The sequence below is a fragment of the Paramormyrops kingsleyae genome, chromosome 16 (assembly GCF_048594095.1).
Source record: "Paramormyrops kingsleyae isolate MSU_618 chromosome 16, PKINGS_0.4, whole genome shotgun sequence".
NCBI lineage: Eukaryota > Metazoa > Chordata > Actinopteri > Osteoglossiformes > Mormyridae > Paramormyrops > Paramormyrops kingsleyae.
In genome coordinates, this window is record NC_132812.1 from 29082794 (window position 1) to 29106345 (window position 23552).

Consider the following 23552-nt stretch of genomic DNA (forward strand, 5'->3'; position numbering starts at 1 on the left):
GGGAAAGAGTAAGTTTTAAAAGACGTACCTGTTGTCTTTTTTATTGTAATTTTTGTATATTTCATTGTTCAAGAAAGTGTCAGGTATCGTTTGGTAAGGTATGAAAGCAGTTTCATTATTTTGGTGTTGAATTACCAAGCCATTTATTAATGTCCTCTGTAATGGACACTAGGATTATTTTGATGTCTTTCAAATTACCACTTTGTTGTAGGAGACAGAACAGAAGCAGAGCAAATTTTGTACAGAATAATTGAGGGAGATTCAGATGTAGATTTGTCAGATGAAGAAAAGGAAGAAGATGAGTTTGAACATACTGAGGAAGTAATACGAAGTTGTGAAGAAGGGACAGGCTCATCAGATGATGAGGATGAGGAGGAAAGTCGTTGTTCTTTGTGGGCCAGGACAAGCATGTATGTTATTGTACTGTGTTGCAGGATGAGTATAAAAAAGTTTATACTCTGTATAACTGATTAATTTATTACTGTAGATATTAATTGCAGGTCAGTATAAAATATATTTTATAGTAAATAATACAAATAACTAAATTTCATCATAGAAAGCTGGTGGGTGAAAAATGAATTCCGGTAAACACAAATTGCATTAATGTAATTTAGTAAAATTGCTCAATATTTTCCCATAACAGATTCACACCCGTGCTACCTAGCTCTCCTGAATACAGGAATGACCCTTCAACTCGTGCACACTGGAGTCCAATTCAATATTTTAACCAATACATTGACAACAAAATTTTTGATGATCTGGCAAGATTTACTAATCAAAGGGAGCTTCAGATCAAAGGAGTGTCTCTGAATACGACACCAGAAGAAATAAAGGTGTTCTTTGGCTTATCAGTCCACATGGCCTGTCTTGGCTATCCCAGAATTAAGATGTTTTGGGCCAATAAAACAAAAGTACCAATAATAAAAAATAAGAGAGATAAAATAAGAGATAGGTTCTTCAAACTGAGAAAATCTCTGAAAATTGTCAATGATTTAGATGTGAGTGAAGAAACAAAAAAGAAAGGCATCCTTTGGATGGTCAGGCCACTCCTTGGCAGAGTGAAGCAAGGCTGTTAGCCTTCCAAAACCAGCAAAACTCTCTATCGGTGAACAAATCATTCCATTCACAGGCCGCTATCCAGTTGGGCAGTTTGTTCCAGGCAAGCCAAACCCTACTGGCTTGAAGGTATTTGTTCTTGCTTCTCCTGATGGTCTGATGTTGGACTTTGATGTGATGAAGAGTATAGTCCACCAATGAAAGTGAGAATCCCACAACCAGAGACATCCTTGCCTAAATCTGGAGCTAGTGTATGCACACGCCTGAGATGGTGAACTGCAAGCATGCAGAAAGGTGTAGAAACAAGGGCTGCAAGAACAAAACCTACATGAGATGCACTAAATGTAAGATGTTCCTATGTATTGCAATACTGAGAAATTGCTTCCTGGATTATCATCGTTAAAATAAAAATTAATTTTGCCATGTATTGGAACCATTTCATGATTCAAACTATTCCATTGCTTATAAATTCTTCAATTTTTCTACACCCAGTTTCAATGATGTCTTCACATTAAACATGCCCTGTTGTCCACTAAAGAGGACATGCTGTGAAAATAAAAATAAATTTGAAAAAATCTAAATTGTAAGATGACTTATTTCCCCCAAAGACATAGAAAATCACAAATAACCTAAAATTGAAGGACACTTTTTTTTTCCTTGGGTCTCAGGAGGATACATAGAAAATTTCTTATGTATTCATTTCGTGAAGACAACACGTTACTTAGCGCTATTTATAAATAAAGAGTTATTAAACGCACTTATTAAAATAACTTTTTTTTTTTTTTTTAAATAATTCGAGAAGACAAAAGACTTCGTAGCGTATAATTAGCACGGAGATGTCAGTGTGTAGTTGCAGAGTTTTTTTTCTCTTCTTTCTGAAAGTGATGTGGAAACCGCAGACGGGAGGAGATGCAGCCCGGCATTTCCAGGGAGCGCCTACCTGCCGCTGGGTGCGTGACACTGGCAGCCCTGCACTGACAACCCCAGCCCCAGCCCCAGCCCCGCACTGATAGCCCCAGCCCCGCACTGACAGCCCCCCGCAGCCGCAACTCGCCGCGGCTCCTCCCTCTCTGCGCTTTGTGACCGTAACAGCCGCACTTTGCAGCCCCGCTTCTTACCGTCATTACCAGCGCAATCTTAAACCTACTGGCCAGCACGCCATGTCCTAAATCTCCAACACCTGCTTCCCCCCCCCGCCCCCGTTAACGCTAAGAAAGCTTGTAGAAGCGCAGCCTCCCGGATTAGTGTTTCGATTCCAAGCGGCACTTTTGGACGCAGGGTTATACACTTAAAACTTCTTCTTTCACAGGTGACCATGGCCGCACCGGCTGCTCTGATTCCCCCGACTCCCTTGGTTCTTACTCCTCCGATCTCAACTTCTCCGGCGACGACCACCTTGCCGTCGCCATCTCCTACCGTCGCTCCTCCCGGACACCAGTTTCGATCGGAGCTTACTACCATCGCCGGCAGCTCCCAAGCCGGCAAACCGGTGTATGCGACTCCATCTCCCGTTGAAAATACTCCACAGAACAACGAGTGCAAAATGGTAGAGATGAGAGGAGCAAAGGTTGCATCTTTCACGGTGGAGGGCTGCGAGCTCATCTGTCTTCCGCAGGCTTTCGACCTGTTTCTCAAGCACCTGGTCGGCGGGTTGCACACCGTCTACACCAAGCTGAAGAGGCTGGAGATCACGCCGGTGGTGTGCAACGTGGAGCAGGTGCGCGTCCTGCGCGGACTCGGCGCCATTCAGCCCGGAGTCAATCGCTGCAAACTCATATCTAGGAAAGACTTCGAGATCCTGTATAACGACTGCACCAATGCCAGGTGAGACTTTTTTCCGAAGTAGTTTTATATAATCGAGCTTTTCCACACCTGCCCTAAAGTTAACTCTTTTTAATAGTTGTATGTGTCTATGAATGACAGTTTACCGCTGGGAAGATATTAGAACATAACTGGAAATCAAAGAGTAAAAATGAAGCAATGTTTAGGTCGTCTGATTAGTTGCATTATTGCAGATTATTCGGAATACTCGTGTTTTTGGGTTAGTCCACCTGTAGATTTAGGTAACGTCAGACGGCAAATTGCATGCAGCGGGTTAAACGGTTTTTGTGTTGGGAAGGAGTCGGAAACGGAGAAGTGGATGTTGGCATTATGAAATTGGCTAATGACGCCTGCAATGATGACAGTAAATGTATAAAGTAACGTAATAGCGAGACATCATCTATGCTTTTATTTTATCAGCCCCCCCCCCCAATGATATATATACACTGGATTTAAATGAACTGAAAATTCTCAGTTTATTATGTGGTGAAGTACATCTTTTACCTTGCAGTGAACCACCATCACGTGGGATATTTACAGCGCTGTCTGTCTGTTTCAAGGCTGCGTTTAGTAAGAACCACATCGGCTGCAAGGGCCAGAAATACGTTACGTGGCTGAAATTGTCATTCAACTCCGTAGTGCTATACTAATCAATGTTATTGACTATGCTTTTTCGCGCACGGTTGGAAGCAAGCATCCACATTGCTCAAACGGGTTAACAGGTCAGCAGCCACGCGTACGTGGACACTGGATGTATTGTAGTAAAAGCGATCCCAAAGCCACGTAGTCTTGAGATGTGGCAAAGTACAGAATAATATTTTTACTTAAGCTGACAAAGATGATAGCAGCTTTATCCTTTCATTAAACTGTGTTTCCTCACGTGCTAGTCTGGGCACATACTGTACCATCGGCCTAACCCTTGTGGAATTTACAGAATAATTGATGTTTGTTAATGTCCTTTCCTTAACTGATTAGAAGCTCTAAACAGTCACAAACTGATTAATATTTTGATTTAGTGTGGTTTTAAAATGATAAAAATGTGTATTGTGGGTCATTTAGAACAGTCTAAATATAGGTCCAGATTATAGTTATGAGTAAGCACACAATAATTTTCAGTATCACTAAAGCTGGTACCATGGAAAATGTTAACAGACGGTATTTATCTTGGCAATTGGAAGATAGTTATATATAGACATTTCATGAAATGAAGAAGGAGTTTATATAAGTAATGCCACAACTCGTTTGTTAACCAAAAAGTCATACTTGGTTTTCATTAGCCAACCATGCTAAATATGCTTATGCTTACACCTCTCATCTTATGGATTTTTTTCCAGTTTCTCCAGTTATATCCATTTTCAATAAATACTGATCCGTTTGTGGGAGCTGAGGGTCTGTACTGTACCTCTTAGGCCTGTAGCTGGGGTTTGTGCTGGAAGGGACGTCACTCCATCCGAAGACAAACCCTATGCAGACACATGTCACCGCCAATTATCCATACATGGGCTATGAATGTATAAAGGAACCACAGAATGTCTGTGGTGGCACTTCAGTTCTGAATAAGCCGAATATCAATTTTCCTGTATGGTTTGATGCACTTAAACTTTTGATAGTTTTGATTGTGTCACAGTTTGCAAGCTTTGTTTTTGATTGATTAGATTAGATTAGATTAAACTTTATTGTCATTGTTCAGGTACAACAAAATGCAGTTTAGCTTTCTAACCAGAAAGTGCAAATAATAGAATAAGGTGCAAATAGCACATTGAAGTGCAATTGTCAGCTAGTTGCAATGAAGTATAGCATACGAATGATACTGAAATTGATTAGACGCTTTACAAAAGTTAAGAAGATATAATTGAAGTGGTAACTAAATTTAGGTTTTGCTTCAGTCGGTGTAGTACATGCAGTGTAGCTTTTTAGTACAAAATCAAAAGGATTGTTTTTATGTCTGACTTGTACTGCTGTCAGGACAGGTCCCTGTGTTTGATGGGCTTTATTGTTACTGATCTGCACCTTCAGAAAGGGACTGAAAAGCGACACTGAGTCTGCTGGCTGTGGGGTTTTTACATTCACATAAAGGCTCGGCGTGAGTGAGAGGTTTGTGAATCATAATGGCCGGTAATGGGAGATAAAGGGTAACTCATTGTTACTCTCGGGCTTCCGGACGGCGTGAGTGTCCGTTTCGGGGGGGGGGGGGGGTCACGGGGCCTCTGCCTCGCAATGACCCCGGTTCCTTTCTGAGATTAGTGTCCGTTAAAGTATGAATTCATCCACTATGTGTATGAGACCCACAGCATGGCTGCTTGTCAAAATTTAATTCTGAAAATTGCTGGGTGATGGAAGACAGAAAAAGACAAACTTTAGTTTGACATCAGTGACTCTGTTCATGTTTTTCTTGTCTGTCATAACTGCACAGTATCTTTGCTTGTTGCTGTGACGTTGCTACTTCAATATGCCCTAAAGTAGTTGTGCCCCCCCCCCACCCCACCCTAATCACAGCCTTATATGGTCCTTAATAGGCTAATAATGAATGTGGCAGGTTGAAAGCATGGTGGGTTGGAATGAAAACATTCTCTCGGGGGGGCAGGAACAGGATTGACTATCTACTGCCCTAAAGTGTTTTTCTTACTGAGGGCCGTGTCTCCTCCCCCCAGGGTCTCTGTCAGCTCCTCCCTCCCAGGGTCTCTGTCAGCTCCTCCCCCCAGGATTTCTGTCAGCTCCTCCCCCCAGGGTCTCTGTCAGCTCCTCCCTCCCAGGGTCTCTGTCAGCTCCTCCCTCCCAGGGTCTCTGTCAGCTCCTCCCTCCCAGGGTCTCTGTCAGCTCCTCCCTCCCAGGGTTTCTGTCAGCTCCTCCCCCCAGGGTCTCTGTCAGCTCCTCCCTCCCAGGGTCTCTGTCAGCTCCTCCCCCCCAGGGTCTCTGTCAGCTCCTCCCCCCCAGGGTCTCTGTCAGCTCCTCCCTCCCAGGGTCTCTGTCAGCTCCTCCCCCCAGGGTCTCTGCCAGCTCCTCCCCCCTGGGTCTCTGTCAGCTCCTCCCCCCCCCCCGGGTCTCTGTCAGCTCCTCCCCCCCCCCCCGGGTCTCTGTCAGCTCCTCCCCCCCCCCCCCCGGGTCTCTGTCAGCTCTTTCCTGAATGAATTGTATGTGCAGCTCAGTATCAGATCTTTAATAGTTCATCTCCCCCCCCCCCCCCTTTACAGAACCTGCTCTTTTCTTATTTCCTGATCATTACGTTCTTAGTTTACCTTAGTAGGATGATCTGATGCGTTACTGATTCGCCAGATGTTGATGTGTTCAATTAAAATTAAATTAACCAAAATCTTTAACCTTATGTAAATATTTTACTGTTAACTACACGCAGGAAAGTGCATCTGTCTCTCTTAATTTGTGCTGATCTCTCTATTATACTTAAACAGATATTACTGTAATCATTTTTTTGTCCTCGAAATATGTTTTGATTAAATAATTTATGCCTGCCATTTTTGCAGTAGTTTTTTTTCTGTTTTTCTTCTTCGGGTTTATTTTCTTTCCTACGAAGTATGAGGCATGATTATTGGTGCTCTTGTGGGAAATTGCTGGATAAGATTCACCTTTTTCTCAGCCAGTGTAGCTGCTAAGACGCCTGTCACTCAGCAGCCATATCCAGCCGGGACCCGCGGTGGTGGCAACTTCAAAAAGACAGTGACAGATGTTTGAGTAGCTTGTTAGAGAGGAGCAGAGACCAAATGAAGATTAGGCCTGTTAAAAATCAGAAATTCATTAAATGGGCAAATAAGCTATAATAAAAAACTGACTTTTTACACATTATATTTACACACACACTATACACACACACACAAAACAGGGATTTCATTAAAGCATGCTATACATTTTATGAATGATTGTTTTATACAATCATTTTAAAATGGAGTTAGCTGTGTATTTGCAGAGCTTGTTAGGCTCTGGCACATCAGTCAAATCCAATCGTGAGGAACTGAAGGTTATAAAAGAGACAAATTGTTCAGAGGTCTAATGGGCATATTATTGCCAGTGTACTTAATACAGGTATAATCCTTCCTTAGAAGTGCATATTTATCATGCCCAGATTTTATACGTAAGAAACTTTAATAGTGGATCTTATAAAGTAGATTTATTTAAATTATTGAAATGTGGAGTTTTTGATTGTTGACAGTTGATACTTGGCAAATGGGGTAAATCCTATTTTTCCATGTAATCACATTAATACCCAGGCACGTTCACTGAGTCTAAAGGATGCAAACTTGTAACTGCAAGAGTTTTGTTCCAGATGCAGTCCTTCTGTAGAACTTGTGATTCAATGCATCAGATAAGCCACTAAATGAGAACATAAACACAAGAAATGTAACTTTGTTTCACAGTGTCCACCCTGTCAGTTCTTGAAACAGCTAGAACCCGTGTTCCTTTATGCAGCTGTAATTCTGCTTTTATGCGCTGTGCACATTCCAGGTAAAACGTTAACAGGAATTATCAACAAACTGTGTCAGAGAAGACAAAATAAAAGATTAGTCTGTTCTACTGATGATCAAAGCAGATCCCCTAACTCTTAGATGGCTGCTTCCTCCTCACAGAGGGTTAGGGATCAAGGCCTTTGAACCTCACATTATTCTAAAGAAGTCCACCTTCGTATAACCAGACTTAATTAAAGTAGGTAATGAAACACCAGCATGGACTCAGTGTAGCATTGTCTGGACAGGAGGGGGGAAACCGTCTGGAGGGTGGTGGTGGTTTGGGCTGGGGGGGGTTAGGAGATGTAACAATCTATTTGGACTATGCTACGTCTGTGTCTTTGTTTTTTAGTGTTTAAATTATCTTTGTTGGATTTTAATCTCTGATGAGCCATTTCAAAACCTCTCTTAAAGTTACCCCAGTTTTTTCAGTAACCATCCAATATATCAGTGTATTTGTTTATTCAACCACTAGCAATTCATGTTTGGCTGATCAATACCTCATCAAGTTTTAATTAACTAATTAAGTTAAGTAAGTGAGCTATTGGTGAAATTAACAAATACATTAAATGACTGGATGCCAGTTATATATGAGGCACTTTTTTGATAACGTGTCTCGATATTTTTTTTTATTGTGATTCTGTTTGGTTGCATATATTCAGTTTTTATATTGTGTGTTTCTTTTCTGAGCAAGTATACGCTTACTATCCAGATAAATGAAGCATTTTCGTTGATGGCCCAAGACTTTTGCACAGTACTCTATATGCAAGAAAACTGGCAGAATCAGGTGGTTTTTAGAAAGATGTCAAATATTGATGAGGTTTGAAGGTCCTGATGAGGTATTGCACTGCCGCTGTCTAATAGTCACATTGATGAATAGATTGTTCTCAGAAATTATTCCATAATGCCCAAAGGCACATTTTATGAGTGCACCAACCTATCCCATCTTCTTATTGTCAAATCACATTATATTTTGGTCCCCAGGATGAAAATATGATTGCACAAATGCATTTTGCAAAAAAGTATCAGTACATTTTTCATGATTAAATTATTCGAATAAATCAGCCTTTATCTTGACCCCAGATTGTCTAACTAGGATCGATAAACTGAATAGATGTTGTGAAATCAGAATACAAGCATGGCTAAAAAGCAGAAAATTAGAGGCAGCATGATTGGAATCCTTTTCTTACTACTTCATTCACTATTGCTGAACATGTGAAAAATTTCTTGTTAGATCTGACCAGAAAAGGAAATTTTTTTTCTCGATTGTTTATGCACACGCATACACACATACGCACACACATACGCGCACACGCACACTCACACACATACGCGCACACGCACACACATACGCGCACACGCACATGCACACACACACACACATACACACACACACATATCCATGTAGCATTGTTTTTGTCAATTGCAGCTTTGTAGTTCCCCTCCTGGAAGTAAATGATCACAATGCATGGAATACAAATACAGAGCATAAAAAGGGCAGTTGGTCCTATAAGACAATTTAAAAAGCAGAAGAACATAAAACAGCTCTGCTAGTGTGAGCTGGTGATGCAGAGGAGCCTGTGTCCTTGCCCTGCTTTCTCTCCTCACTGATTCAATGCGTCCGCCCAGCTGGTTAAACGGGCAGTTCATTAGTCCTCTGAAGAAGCACCTGCTGGGCACCATTAGTGGTGTAACAGTTCATGGGCACAGGAAGACACATTTTCAAATCGGAGAATCTCGTCCTGTGGTCTGTCCTTGCGTCACAGTGTAAATATCTGTATTAGAGATGGAGGTAATTGATTATACATTATTCATGATTAACAAAGTTAAACAAAGTTGTAAAAAGACTAATGAGAATATCACAGATCAGTTGTACATTTAGTTTTTCTTTCATGTCTTGTATGTAAGGTTGAAAAACAAAAGATCTCTTCTTGAAATGTGAGTACTGAGGTGTAATACTTGAATGAATATGAACACCCCAGTTTCTCCCTGGAAAACAACAAAAATTAATGACTTTAGCACAGGGGCCTCAAACTGCAGTCCTGGGGGGCCGGAGTCCTGCACATCTTTGGGTTTCCCCTCATTTAAGACACCTGATTCAAGTCCTTCTGCTATTTACCACACCGCTCTTGTGGTGGAACAGGGAAAGAACTAAGCTACACAGGGATCTCCCCCCCCCCCCCCCCCCAGGGCTGGACTTTGACACCCCTGCTTTAGCGATTACTTTTTATATGGGGAAATAATGTGGATAAAAACTGTTTTTGCAGTAAAATAATTTATGTGGTAGAAATTGAATTAACTCGGTTAAAACTATGATTATATAAACAAAAAAAGTTCCCGTCCTGCAAACTGACAGCATCATTTGTTTGATCTGCTCTTTCCCCAGCTTTCTCTGGGATAACTCTGAGGACTTGCATGTTACTGCATGTGTGTGTTGCTTTATCTAGAATATAAATATATAAACATAAATATATGTTTAAAGACCCACAGGGAATTCAGGCAAAACAATAACAATATATTAATTAGAATGTTTGTAAACAGTTGTGAAATACTGTGGATATGGACTGTTGGATACAAGCATTATTCTTTACATTTAAACATCTAAAATAAGAAACATGAAGCTGAAGTAAGAATGCAGTTTTACCTATAAACTACGTGTCTGTAGTATCTTTTAATTATATGTGTAACGCTTGATATAGCGTGTACAGTGCCAGTCAAAAGTCTTGGCACATCCCCTGAGAATCATTTGTTTTTCTACAAGATAATGACCCCAAGCACATTGAGGTTATACAAGTACTGTGTTATCTTGTGAACAAGGAGTGCTGTGACAGATGACCTGGCCCCCACAATCCCCCGACCCGCACCCTGTAGAACTCGTCTGGGATGACGTGGATTGAAGAGTAAGAGCAAATTAGCCGACTTGTACCCAGGACTCCTTCAGGACTGTAGGAGAAGCTTTCCAGGTGGCTACATCTGGAAGCCGTTTGAAAGAATGCCAAGAGTCTGCAATGCTGCCATCGAAGCAAAAGGGGGCTATTTGAAGTCAAACATTTGAGAAATTTCAGAGATGCTGAACACTTTTCTTGGTCGTTGGAATATTTGATATGTTTTACTTCATTGGCCTGTATGATGAAGAGCATACAGTACCTAAAATGGAGACAAATGCATCCAGATTGTTGACCGGTATTCTAAAAATAATATGTATGAGCAGAGCTAACAATATCCATGAGAGAACCATAAACTTTTCAGGATGTTTATATGGTTATATGGTGACTATTTGAACTGATTTGAAACTTTCTATGAATGATGTGCTACAAGAAAAAGTATAGTTTCCAATCTGTGTGTAGCTTAGAGTAAATGTTTTTAGCAGATACCTGGACACTATGAAAAACAGTCTGATGTGTTCTTGAGCACAGCACCAAAAGCAAAGTGATCGCTTGGGAGAAACTGTCAGGCATTTGTTTGATTCATTAAATGCTGATTCCTGTGAAGGGCTTTCATTGAATGGGACCTGGGAGCTGTTTGTCTGCCTTAGGCAATATTTGTTCTGAAAATCTCCGAAGATCAATCTAAAACCAGGAAAGCACAAATCCTGGTACGTTTTGTGTTCTTTATTGATTACATGATTTTTTTTTTCTTTTTGTACCTTCCAGTTACTCTCATTTGTTGCTTATTGTGGTAGATGCCCTCTAAATAGATCAATACCTGGGGTCATCACTCGCTATTCATATCCATTAGGGGGGAAACAGGTTATGTATTTATACATTGCACAATAATGAACTTGCGTCATTTCAGGTAAAATTACAATGTTACATCATTTTATGTAACTAATGCCAGAAATAGTTTCTACAGATTGAAAAAAATAAAATAAAGTACCTTGTTTCTGCAAACAACGATAAATGTGCCATTTATTTTTCTCATTCTGTTGTATCTTTGATTGAAATATTTCAGCCATTAATTGACATTACCGAAGTATCTAACTCTAGAACACTACACTTAACATGAAGTTCATATGACGTACATTAGAATGCGCTCCTTTCAAACCTTTATGCCTTCCTATAAAACTCTTTGTATAGCAATTTATTCCAGGTTGTTAAAATCACATATAATTAAAATTCAAAGACATAATGATTTGAATCACGCGTAAGTCTGGTTCAGGAGGTCTTTAGCAGCCTTAACCTTATGTTTTATAAAATGATGAAATTTACAGATTTTAATATGGATTTATTATAATTCTGCGTACTGCTCTTACTGCCCTATATCAGATAATCCAAAAGCTTTTCTCCCTAAACAGTTTTGTGAGATGCTGTGTATTTATACACTCAAAGGCCACTGGTTCAATACTGGGTAGGACCCTCACATGAAGTTTCAATGTGCTGTGCATTCAGAGAAGCTTTTCTGCGCACTGCTGCTGTGCTGAGCTATATTTTTGCACTTGTGGCCTTCCTGTCATCTTCAGTGAGTAAATTCTGCCCTCAATTCTGTCATTAAAAAGGTGTTTTTGCCCACAAAATTGCCAGTGACTGGCAGTCCCTTTGTTTATTGCACCCTATTCTGTTAGCTCTAGAACATCAGCGTGTGAGAATCTCAGTAGGTTAGTAGGTTCCCGACGTGCCGTAACCGCCATGTACGGCACCAATAATCAAACTACGCTGAAAATCTGGGGATCTCCGCTACCCTGATGTGTAACTGAAAGGCGATTGACCCCATCTGCATGCTGTATATAATCAGTTTGCAGGGACGTGAGTCGCCGTCGAAAAGCAGGATGTTTGCATTAACAAGCAGGTGTGCAGCTCTACCTGATAAACTGGCCACTGTGTGTTTGTGTCTGTATGCTTGTTCTGAAGTTCTATTTGTGGCGGCTTAGCTGAAATCGGAAGGACAGCACGCAGCAGTAAATCGCTCTCTTAGCTGGTGAATAATTGCCTGCTTGCTCTCTTAGGCCGGGAAGAGTATCTTCGGTCCTGTCTTGAGTTTCAGCTTCTCATGTTCGCTGCCGTGCTGGTCAGCATCTTTTTGTCTTTTTTTTCCTTTGACTGGCTGTTCAGTGTTTTTTATGCTCTGGGATACCTGTGGAACTTCAGATGCGTTCTCTTGTAACTCAGCAAAAGTAGATTTTTTTCCTTTTATTGATGCAGTAGTATTCATTGTGTTATCCTATTGTATCCTGTGAAACTGATACAAAATTTTCCAAGCTTATTGGAATAGCTGTTTAACCCTTTACTCTTTCTTGTTATAGGGCTTATAATGTTTGCTGTGATGTACAGTAGAGGGAGGGATTACAAGACGTGTATGCTTGCTGGGATTTGAACCCACAAGCTTTGCATTGCATGGTAATAGTGTTCTGCTTTTTGGGCTCTAGGTGCACCCTCCTATACTATATGAGATTGTTGCTCTTCCTTCTTTTACACAATTGCGAGTGTTAATAGTGAAAAGCTCCTCCTGCTGTCAGTCAGAGTTCTCCTGACAAATTGTTTCCGAGCAGAAAAGTGGCTGAATTCTTTGAAAGTGCCATTAAAACACGGAGGGGAAAGGTGCTTCTCATGCATGTAAAATAGTGGTAGAGAGGTAATTATCTATTAACTGAATAACTTTTCCCTCAGTCAGAGTCCGATCTGAGGTTCATGATCCACAGAAATGTAATCTGAGTAGGTCCTACCTCATGATTAAGGTCTGAGTAAATAAATAACAATGTTCAGTTACTGTTTCCAGTTATTGTTTTGAGATCTTCCTATTCTCCAAGGACATATTACCCATCTAAATCAATGGTGCAATATTTTAATTTTTGGTTTCAAGCCCAAGTCCAAAAATACACATTCTAGGCCCTCAGGAGATACAACATGGTTCAAACATTCTTCTATCTACTCTCCCGGGCTTATTTTGAAACATTTTCTCTTTGTATTTCCTTTTTTGTGTGTTTGCAGATTTCTCTGCATTTCTCTTGTGTTTGTTTAGCTGCTATTTCTGCAAGCTCTTTTAATTAGTTAAATTGATGTTGTATATTTATATGTAATGCAGAATCTGGCACAAACAACAGAAATGTTAAAAACTTAAGTACTTTGTTTACTGTAGCTGATAAATTGATATTATGAAGAGACATGAAATGCAGTTGATGTTTGCAGGTGGGATTTATTGTGTAATCATGATTCACTGACAGTTCTCACAAGAATAATAATTTGTTTACTCTCATGATATTTTAGGGCCCTTATTGCCACATTTAACATTAATAACAGAGAGGACTGTTTTGATTGTATGGATACTAAGTAACCACCCCATCTTTACCAGGATTTGCCAACAGGATCCGTTTCAAATGAACTGCCATTAGCTTACAGTCTGTTCTGTAACTTATGACTTTGTGAGTCATTTTATTTCAGTGGTTACTGATCAACAAAAAAAAGGAAAAGATTATTATTATACTGTTGAAGAGTGCAACTGTCATAATGATGATAACCTTGATTTAAAATTAAATGCACCTGGACCTTTATAACGGTTTATAGGAAGGTCTCGAAAATGATCTGAATGGAAGGATTTTGTTGATTTTTTTTTTTTTTCATTTTGCTTTCACTGCCAAAAATGTATGCTCAAAAGATAATGGAAAATAGCTTTTGCTGATAAAATCTGTTCTCGTTGCTGTGTTAAATTAGTGACAAGTCGGTGTAATCACTGAAGGTGTATTTTACACACCTGCATACTGATTAAAGTATGCTTCTGAGATGTGCCTTAAAAGAGAGGTTTGGTGTCTTGAAACTTAAATAAATATTATTTTCAAAATAAAATGCACATTAAGTTGCATTTTGTTAAGGTTTATGCTGAAGACTTGATAAGTTGACCCAAGAAGCAGGTCATAATGCATTATATAAGATTATATATTGTGATGTCTGGAAGATTGGGACATGATGCAGTAATCAGGCTCTTTTTATTTGTAGCCCTTAACAGGACTCAGAGCTGCATAAACACAAGAAGACTCAATCGCATCAAAGGCACACGACAACAGTAGCACTTGCCAGAACACACCCTCTGACTGCGGAACTGAGGAGGTCACTGCACAAACAGTAGCAACTACACATAGTGGCAGAGGCGGAACGTTCAGGTCCAGGAAGTACAAATCCAGACCAAGGTTTTATTTCAACCAACCACTGTGACTTTTTATAATTTATACTCAGTGGGTTGGTTGAAACAAAACCTTGGTCTGGATTTGAACTTTCCACCTCTGCATAGTGGGTAGCCTGCACACACATAAACACACGGGGATGAAGCACAAATCTAAACAGGACACCAGTACAAGAGCACATGACACACGGAACAAGGCAGATTAACTGCATACATGACAGAGACAGGGGCTATTTACAGTACTGCAGCACAGCATGCTGGGATATATGCAAACTCTGGTCGGTGCTTAGCTCACCGACGCCACATTGTTAATTTGAACAGAATTGGAGACGGGTTATATGATGTTGTGTGTAATATTTAACAGATTATTAAAAGGTAATATCTGTAAGAGAATATTAAAAAATGTCACATTATGATTATTATGTGTGGTAGTTGTGTGAGTTGTGTGATGGGTATAGATTTGTAGATCGTGTTTTTTGCACAATACAGATTTTCAGCTGTCAGGGTTTGCGCTATCCATCAAACATAACAGCACGTACTTCTCTTCATTTTCTGTTGCTGCAGCAGCTGGGGCAGCCACTGGGGATACGCTAGGTGCAGTGAAAATCTCACTGGATTTGGAAAAAAAAATAACTTGCATCTCTGAGGCATTTTTACAGTGTCATATGGAATGGAATGTTACTGTTTTTTCATCAATATCGTGAATTAAGAGAAAAACATCAGACATGTAGGGCATCTTTCTAAAACTATAATATTTGCTATATAATCTTTTCCTAGTTGGTTTCATAGAATATTAAGGGCAATGTATAGCAGTCTATGAAGACAGAAATTGGGAACAATATATGTATATATTAATATTTTTATTATTTAATTTTTTTAATTACTTTTAAGTGTTTGATCTTTTACAATGTTTTTATGTTCAGACAGTAAAACAATGGAAAGTTAAAACCATAATACATTACATAATGCAGACACCTATTGAGTGGTAGTTCCTTTGGCCGCCTTGGTAGTTTTAGCGCGTTTTGTCATTCTCCTCTGACCTCTCTTATTAGCAAGGTGTTTTAATACACAGATCTGCCGACAACTGTATGTTTCTTGTTTATTGCACCAGTTTCTGTAAACTCAAGACACTGTAGCCTGTGGAAAATTCCAGCATGGTGGCTGGTTCTGAAATACTGGGACCACAATGTCTGGCAGCAGTGTTCACACCATGTTCAAAAACACTCATCACTTAAAATCACTGATCATGTATGTCAGCCATTCTAATGCGTCGAAAAAAGTGAGTGAGCCTCCTGCCTCTAGTCTGTGCCTCTGTTCTCCCTTGGAGTCACATGATTTGCTGTTTGGAGGTACAGGCCGTCTGAGGGAAAACATTATAAACTGAGTGTATGTTACAGAACAATTTGCAAAAAGAAATTTAGCAGGTATCCTGGGCTTTGCGTCCATCTGTCCGCTCTGGAATATCGGACTTGGCAATAAGGCAACTTACTCTGCTTCCACTGGCATTTGGGTGGTGGATATGCTGAAATGTAATTTGCTTCTGTAATTGTATTGTCCCATTTCAAATTGATCTGCTTTGGAGATCATGTTTCTAGGTTTATGGGACTCTGACATATCTCTTAAATTCCCTTCCTTAACAGTACTGGCTAATAAAGTTCACATTGATGCTTTGAAGTTGTCATTTATTTACATTACCGCTCCACACTCCAGGGACAATGTTCAATAAAGCAGATGTGTTGCTAACATGCACATAATAATGCATACGATCGAAAATGCATGCTTTCTATCTAACTCCTGCCCACTGAGATATACAGATCGCTAATTACAGCCTGGGTGGCAGTGGTTGATAAGAACATCTGTTTCCTTTTGAATGCTTCCTCTATGGTTCCCTTTTCAGTCCTCTTTTATATATTTGCTTTACGGCGTCGGCTGGCAATATGCACACGTTATTAACCGGATAATTGGAACAGGAACACTGCAAGACTCTACATGTGATACAGCTGTCATTTGTAGTTCTGTCTATGAAAATTGAACTGTTGTCCAATGTTGGTTAAGGCTTGTCCAGAGTAATAAAGTAAATAATAATTGCATTGACTGGGAATCTTGTAGGATCAGCAAGCAATGGGTAAAAATTAATATTAATATCAAAAATTGAAATATAAATTCCCCATTGCTTATCCAGTGCAGGCTTCCAGATTGAGGCCTGCAGCCTATCAGAAGTAGTGCTTGGTACAAGGCAGGTGACACTCTGGATGGGATGCCAGTCCATCACATGGCACGAGGCAGGGGGCACCCTGGATGGGATTTCAGTGTGCCGTAAGGCAGGTGTGGCTTATCATATGCTATAGGCAATTTGGAGTCACATACTTACCTAACTGCATGTTCTTGGACTGTGGAAGAAAACCGGAGAACTCAGAGGTAACCCACACAGGGAGAACATATACCAGCTCCATGCACGTTCCACCAGGGTGGGAACCGAGCCCAGGACTCTCTAGGTGTGCAGAAGTGACACCCTTAATTCCTATCAGATCATAGATTAGAATAATATGTTAGACAAGGGGCACAATAAGGCACATGGTACTTGTTCTTCTCATTACGAAGACGTGAGAACACAACAAATACTATATTAAATGTCCACAAAAAATGTCCTGTAATGGTATGAGAGAGAATTTGTACCCAAGGTCTGTGGTAAAACAAGCATTAACTAATAAGGGAGCTTTTTCACCAGAATTTTAATCCACAGCAAAAAGTTATTTCTATAGCATTCTGGAGAGTTGAGATCAATTAATTCTGCAAAAATGAATTTACTGCTGCAGAATAAAATAGGATAATGGAGCATTAGTTTCTCCTTGACCCCAAAAGGTTAGAAAGTGATTTCAGCGTATGGTATGCGGCCTCTCGTTAGCACACACTAATTACAAATGAAATAAAACTTTCTGAATTTGCAGTATGCTGATGCTGATGTTATGTGATGCAGGTTAACCATAGTGAGAAAAACCTACTAAATTAGCATGGAGCATCTAAAGTCCCTGCCTGACCAAACCTTCCTGCAAATTATTCAATATTTTCAACAATTTAAAACTCCAGTTGTTAATTAACGGCATGCTCATTTTTATTCCCCTTGCACAAATAGCTTTGTTTTATTCTGTGTAGCATTAAAAGTAATTATCAAAGGACAGACTTGGAAGGGTCAAATTAGATTAAATGTTCACTTTTATCCATTACAGCTAATTTTCGAATCATACTTTACTGAGCAAACAGATTACATTAAAATGTAACACACCCACATTCTTCTTTCCCTGTACTTTGTCAATGTATTAAATGTCTTGAAATGTGTATAAAGAGTCTGGAAGACTGTCTGTTGCAAAGGGGCCTGGCAGCAGCCCACCCAAGGAGCTGTGGTGTTGCGTGAATCCCCTACTCATCCTGACTCGAGCGCCATAACCCAACGGCAGAATGAAGTGCTGTGGTCGACTGGTCAAGCGTGCAGTTAGAAATGTTGGAAGTTATCAGTCTTTATACTGAATCACGGTAAAAGACCCGTTGGTATATCTGGAGTTCTGTCTATATTTATGAAAATAAGATAAATACTTGCATGTTAATTTGCTCTGACATCCTGTACATTATAGTGCAGCACAACACTTATTTCATACATTTTATTCATACTGGCCCTCGATTCCAAATCCAGGCCTTGTTTTCAGTTCTCCCAATAATTACTGATTCTGATTGGTCAGAGGCTTCACACCAGGCTCACAGGTGAAGGAAGGCTGGAAAATCAGCGGCCCTGGTTTAAATGTTTAGTACTTAGTATGATTTTCTGCTAATTATAAGCAAACGAGCAGTCCAGTTTCAGGAATAATCCCTCACTCTTTTTCTCTCTCACAAGATATGAAGAGAGCTTTACAGCCAGACCTCCCTCTGCGGCTGGAGATCAATCAGTCGGTGCTGAACATGAAAGTGAAGCCGCAGAAGCGAGTGAATCTAGTGGGAGTATCAGTGTCCCAAATCCAATCCAATGGATGTAAAATATGAGAGTGTTTATACTGTTCGAGCCAAGCATCAGTGGACAGTAAATCAAGGTCCTATAAAGTCTTTCTATTCCTGATTCCTTACACCACATATACCTTAGGTGCTGGAACAGTTACTCATCTACAGGGAACTCATTTTCATTCTATTTTGGTCATTCTACCTGGAATATCCTATTTTGTTCCCTTTTTGGTACATCCGTAATTGTCAATATATTTAGGACATTAGTAGCGCAAGAACGCTACAATATGTGAATGTATGAATATACCGATTATTCTCTCTGCCACCGACACCGTAATTCAAAGTTGGCCCAAACAAATGTAATGATCTTATGAACTTTATAAAGACACAAATCCTACTGATTCTCTTATCTCTATTTCACTAAGGAATTTTAGTGCCTTGTTCACTCAAAAGTGGCATGTTCAGCTCTGGCTTTTGTCTGTTTTGTGATGGCCTGACAGTTAAAGATGGACAGTATTTTGTTCACACTGATCGACAAGGATGCTTTGGGATGCTTTCTGCCTGTATTGTATTTACGAAAGAAATGATGTAACATGAGATGTAGATTGTCCACAGTGAATACCCTCAGTCAGATATGACATATTTTATTGACTTTACAGACATTGTTCTGATGGTAATTTTGCCCCTGTAAGAATGACCAGAATTCATTTATTATTAAGTTGCTGTTCTGTGTTGCTTATATTGATTATTTAACATGTATCTTCTAATCGACCTTCATCCATTAAACAACTGCTATAGATTCGGTAAGCATAACATGCAAACTACTGCATTTTCTATACGAAGAGAGTACATTTTGCGCCGTGTATTATACATAAATAAATGCTGTATGCTGAACAAAGGCCTTTTTCTCCCAGCATCATGGTTACTACCTGAGCTTGTAAATGAATCCAAATGCATAATGGTTGCAGATAATAATACTAACAAATAATAAGCATATTTGTGGCATTTTTAATGACATGAGTTTGAGTCACACACTTGTGTATATAAAACATTGCATGATACAGTAACAGTGCAAGTAACCATCTGCTTCACCATATAATCTGCACAAGCCTTGACTACATATATATTAAGCAGTTCTGTAAAGCTGCCCACTGATAAATAAGGTCCTTTTCCTGAATGGATGAACGCATTTTGAAAAGCTGTTTCACTTGTTATATATCATGCTTATTTTGCCGTGAGAGAAAAATAAGTTTGGGTGAACTTGAATTCTACTACTTGTATGTTTCTCATAAAGCCATTCATTCTTGCTTGAAGACCTTGAGCTAACAAAGCTTATTTGAACAGTTGTATCTCTTTCCCTGTGATGGTATGTCAGTGATCTGGACCCGGCTTCTGTTTGTTGAAAATGGAGCAGCTGCATTGTGTGAAATGTTCCTGAACTCAAACTGGTGTTGATTTCTTTGCAAGCAGCAGAGAAACACAAAGAGGGCAGTGTATTCCTTTGTAAAAGCACATTTTATTAAAACCAACAGTCAATATGTTTCCTTCAAAAGAGAAACTAAAGTAATATTTCTCATAACAGCCTAATAGCACAGTGTGTAATAACAGGAAATATTGAATTTTCCTTTTTTGGAGAACCATGAAAACCACGCCGCTTTCAGTTCATTTTCCATTGCTTTTTTGAGTAACAGTCTTATCATATTTCCCCCTGCAGAGACAAGGCATGATAGTTAATGCAATGCAAACATTTCTAATGCTACTGTGCGTTTAAGGAATTAAACACAAATCTCATTAGTTGGAGGTTTTAATGTTTTTTTATTTTTTTATTTTTTAGTTTCAAAGCCGTTCAAGAAACCGAAGTATCGCAGAAAGAATGGCAGGTTACATTAATGACACAGGTTCATGTGGGGATTCCATTTTAATCTGTAACGTCCAGCAGATATTACAGCATTTAATACATACATGTATCATACATGCTCTGCTGCTATCTGACTGTCAGGAACATGTTTAGTAATGCAGTGTGCAGTGACCATGCCAGTTTCACACATAACTTTCTGCTGATTCAAGGTGATATTCTGCTTTGTACCTGCAGGGTTCTTTCTTCTTTTAGTCCTTTCCACTACAGAAAAGGGTTCATTTGGTCTTGGCCTCATTCTGCGTTCCAGTTCCGGTTCCATGTTATTTTATAGGCACTCGAGAACAATGCAGACATCAGGTCACGGAGGTGTGACTGTCAGAGAGTCTCTGATTTACACTCTGCTCAAGAAAAATACCATTAAATACCCTTCGGTGAAATAAGAATGGCAGTATCTATGGGCTTATCTCACACAGGATTTGTGTAACAATTTAATAACAAAAAATAATATCATGATTATAGTGACAAAAATGATCACAATTATCAGTATTATCTTGAATTTGTGAAAATGTGCTGAAAATGTTCAGAAAGTACTGATACTCAAACTGACAATTTCACCAAGTTTTATTTTTTTTTAAGGTAACACAATCTAAATGAGACCGTGCAAACTGTAAGCAGCACACAGCCAGCGTATGTAGGTGTGTGTTATAAAATGACAGACAGCCTTTTATTATAATCCAGTGATGTCCAGAGATGATAACTTTTTTTGTCAGTTTTTCTTTATGTATTTATTCTATGTTTAGATGGTCAGAATCAGGATATTCCCTGAAAAGGCCTTTTCTTGGTAGTCAAAAGGCAGTGCGTTCTGATTAAAATATCAGTGTGAATTGCCAGGAGATTAGAGTGTTAGGCCAGGAAAGGGCAAGCTGTGTTTTATACCTGGGAGAGAATAGCTGAAGGCTTCTATAGCCTGAAATTAAACCAAGCCTGTCCCATCAACTCATTTTGTGTTGTAAAAAAAGGACCTTTACACTTTCATTTTCCAAACTATTTAAAGGCATGCCATTGACATCTGAATTTAAACTCTTTAATGTACCCTGGGGCATCCATAAAGCTGTCTTCTGGCATGGTGGCCCTCGAGATTTTAACAGAAATCTTTGTTCTTCTTTAAACCTGGGTGATGCTCTTGCTCTTGTGTACTGATTGACAGAAACATAATGTGTTTATGTGTAGATGTTTACATTTTATGTCTTAATGTTTTGCCCTCTCCTATCACAATTTGAAAATATTTGTTTGGATATACTGTATCAGTCAAACGTTTGGACACACCGATCCGCAGAAAGGTTTATTTGTACTATTGTGCACATTTTAGAATATGGAATTATGCACTGACCAAAAAAAGCATTAAATATATAAAAAAAAAAAAAACAATTTCTACTATGTTTAAGTCAGGTGGCCAGGTCATGTGATGTGACAGTATCTCTCTCCTTTCTAGGTAGCTTGGCATGTCCAAACATTCGACTGGTATTTGGAAAATGTGTAATTTGATTATTTTGTGTGTGATGCATCCAGTTTCCGTTCCGTTATGTAGTGCAGGGTTGGGGGCAGGGATACCCTGTATTAGATGCTAGTTCGATTAAAGACACCAGTTCTTCTGAAAAGCATGTCTTTGCGGCAGAAGAGCTTGGAGACCACAGCTACTGGACCCAAGGATGCCGCTGGAGATCTTAGACCCCATGAAAGCATATCATATTGGGTTCTAAACCCAAACCAATCCAGTTATGCTCCAGATTATTAGGACCCTTTCTTTCCCTCTTTACGGTGCCCCTGTCCGAATTCCAAGCCCGGGAGGTGTGAGGCCGCTGCGCAGGTTTATAACTTTGGTTCGCTTGTAATGAGGTGATGCTCCGCTTTGTGTGTCCATCTAGAAGGACCATGAAGAGATTGTACAGCTTGACACACATTTTGAGGGTAATTAACATGCATTCCTATCTCAGTGGTTCAGTGACATCTGGCCCGTCTTTGTCTGTGCTGCAGTGACAGAATATCTGTTTCTGTGTCAGGTTTTAGCTGCCTGTCTCTTTACGCAGCCCTGTGTCATTACCTCCTCCGTGCTCGAGTTTCTGTAATGACATGACAAAAGGTCTGCTATTTGAGGCACTCTGTGAGACACACATTTTTATCTCCAGGAGGCTATTCTGTAGAATCTGCCGGACAACAGACAATCCAATTATAAAAACTCAGCCATCTTTAGTGTTATGCAATGATACTCTACATCCCATTAATTTAAATACGTTTATACCAATATCAGAAACATGGATTAAAGAAAAGCCACAGTTGTTATGTCCTATTTGTGTGAATTGTCTCACCATTTCTATCCAACTTCTTTTTGAAACCGGTTCATTTGATGGTGATGCCATTACAAAATCGCTGTTTTTACTTTTTTATCGTGCAGTTGTCAAACAGTAGCGATCATGTCACTGCTAAATCGCAATAGGATGGGTCATTTTCCTGGTAACAGTGAAGAATGCTGAATCCTGCTTCTTTCTCTGCGTCCTCCTTAATGGTGCACGCACTTCTCTGCGTGTTCCCAGTTATCCCCTAGGTAGCATGTCACAGTCCTTGTTAGATCCCTGATGGCTTCAATAAAACTCGGCAATAAAAATAGCCAATTAAAGTGGAACAGACACTTCAGAGGTAGAAACTGGATCATTTAATTAACCTTGAATATCAGCCTTGTTTAAAATAAGGTAGCGTACATTTATGAGAGCCTGCTTATTTGGGGTGCATTTTACTTACATTATCTCTCGTGCTTTATAAAGACCAGTTTGACCACCATGAACAGAAACCATCCATTATGGCCTGTTGTGAAATCTGTGATTCTTTCACCCAGAAGGCCTTCCGAAATAAAACACAAAATTATGGGAAAAAAATCTGAATAAATAGGCAAACTCAAAATTATTATTATGAAAATACATTAGTAATATTACATATTATCTGCTGTGTTTACATATCCGTTAATCTCCTAAAACAACTGAATATTTACTGAAGTAGTTCAGATTTCACTGCTTCTCCTAGGGGAAAAACTGCAGGATCCTACCGGGTTTGAACCCAAAACTTTTTTCTTAGGTAAAAAAATGTGTTTTTTACTGTTTTTTTACAATATATCTGCAACTGTCCTGCTTGCTGAATTTAGTCTGACCTAGTTGAGAATGTAATGAATGAATTCTTCTTATTATTAATAGTAAACATGCTGAATAATAAACATT

The 23552-nt window shown here is 39.5% G+C and overlaps 1 protein-coding gene across 4 annotated transcripts in view; it reads left to right on the forward strand.

Moving 5' to 3' along the window:
• Positions 1–2087: 2087 nt before the first annotated feature.
• Positions 2088–23552, forward strand: part of LOC111852786 (dachshund homolog 1-like) — an 80785-nt gene continuing 59320 nt past the window's right edge. The window contains exon 1 of one of the 4 annotated variants that reach the window (XM_023829033.2): positions 2088–2880. In XM_023829033.2, coding sequence (XP_023684801.1) covers positions 2372–2880 — 509 coding nt within the window. In that variant the 5' untranslated portion in view covers positions 2088–2371. The remainder of the gene's footprint in view (positions 2881–23552) is intronic. The other 3 variants (XM_023829031.2, XM_023829034.2, XM_023829032.2) reach the window with 3 other exon arrangements.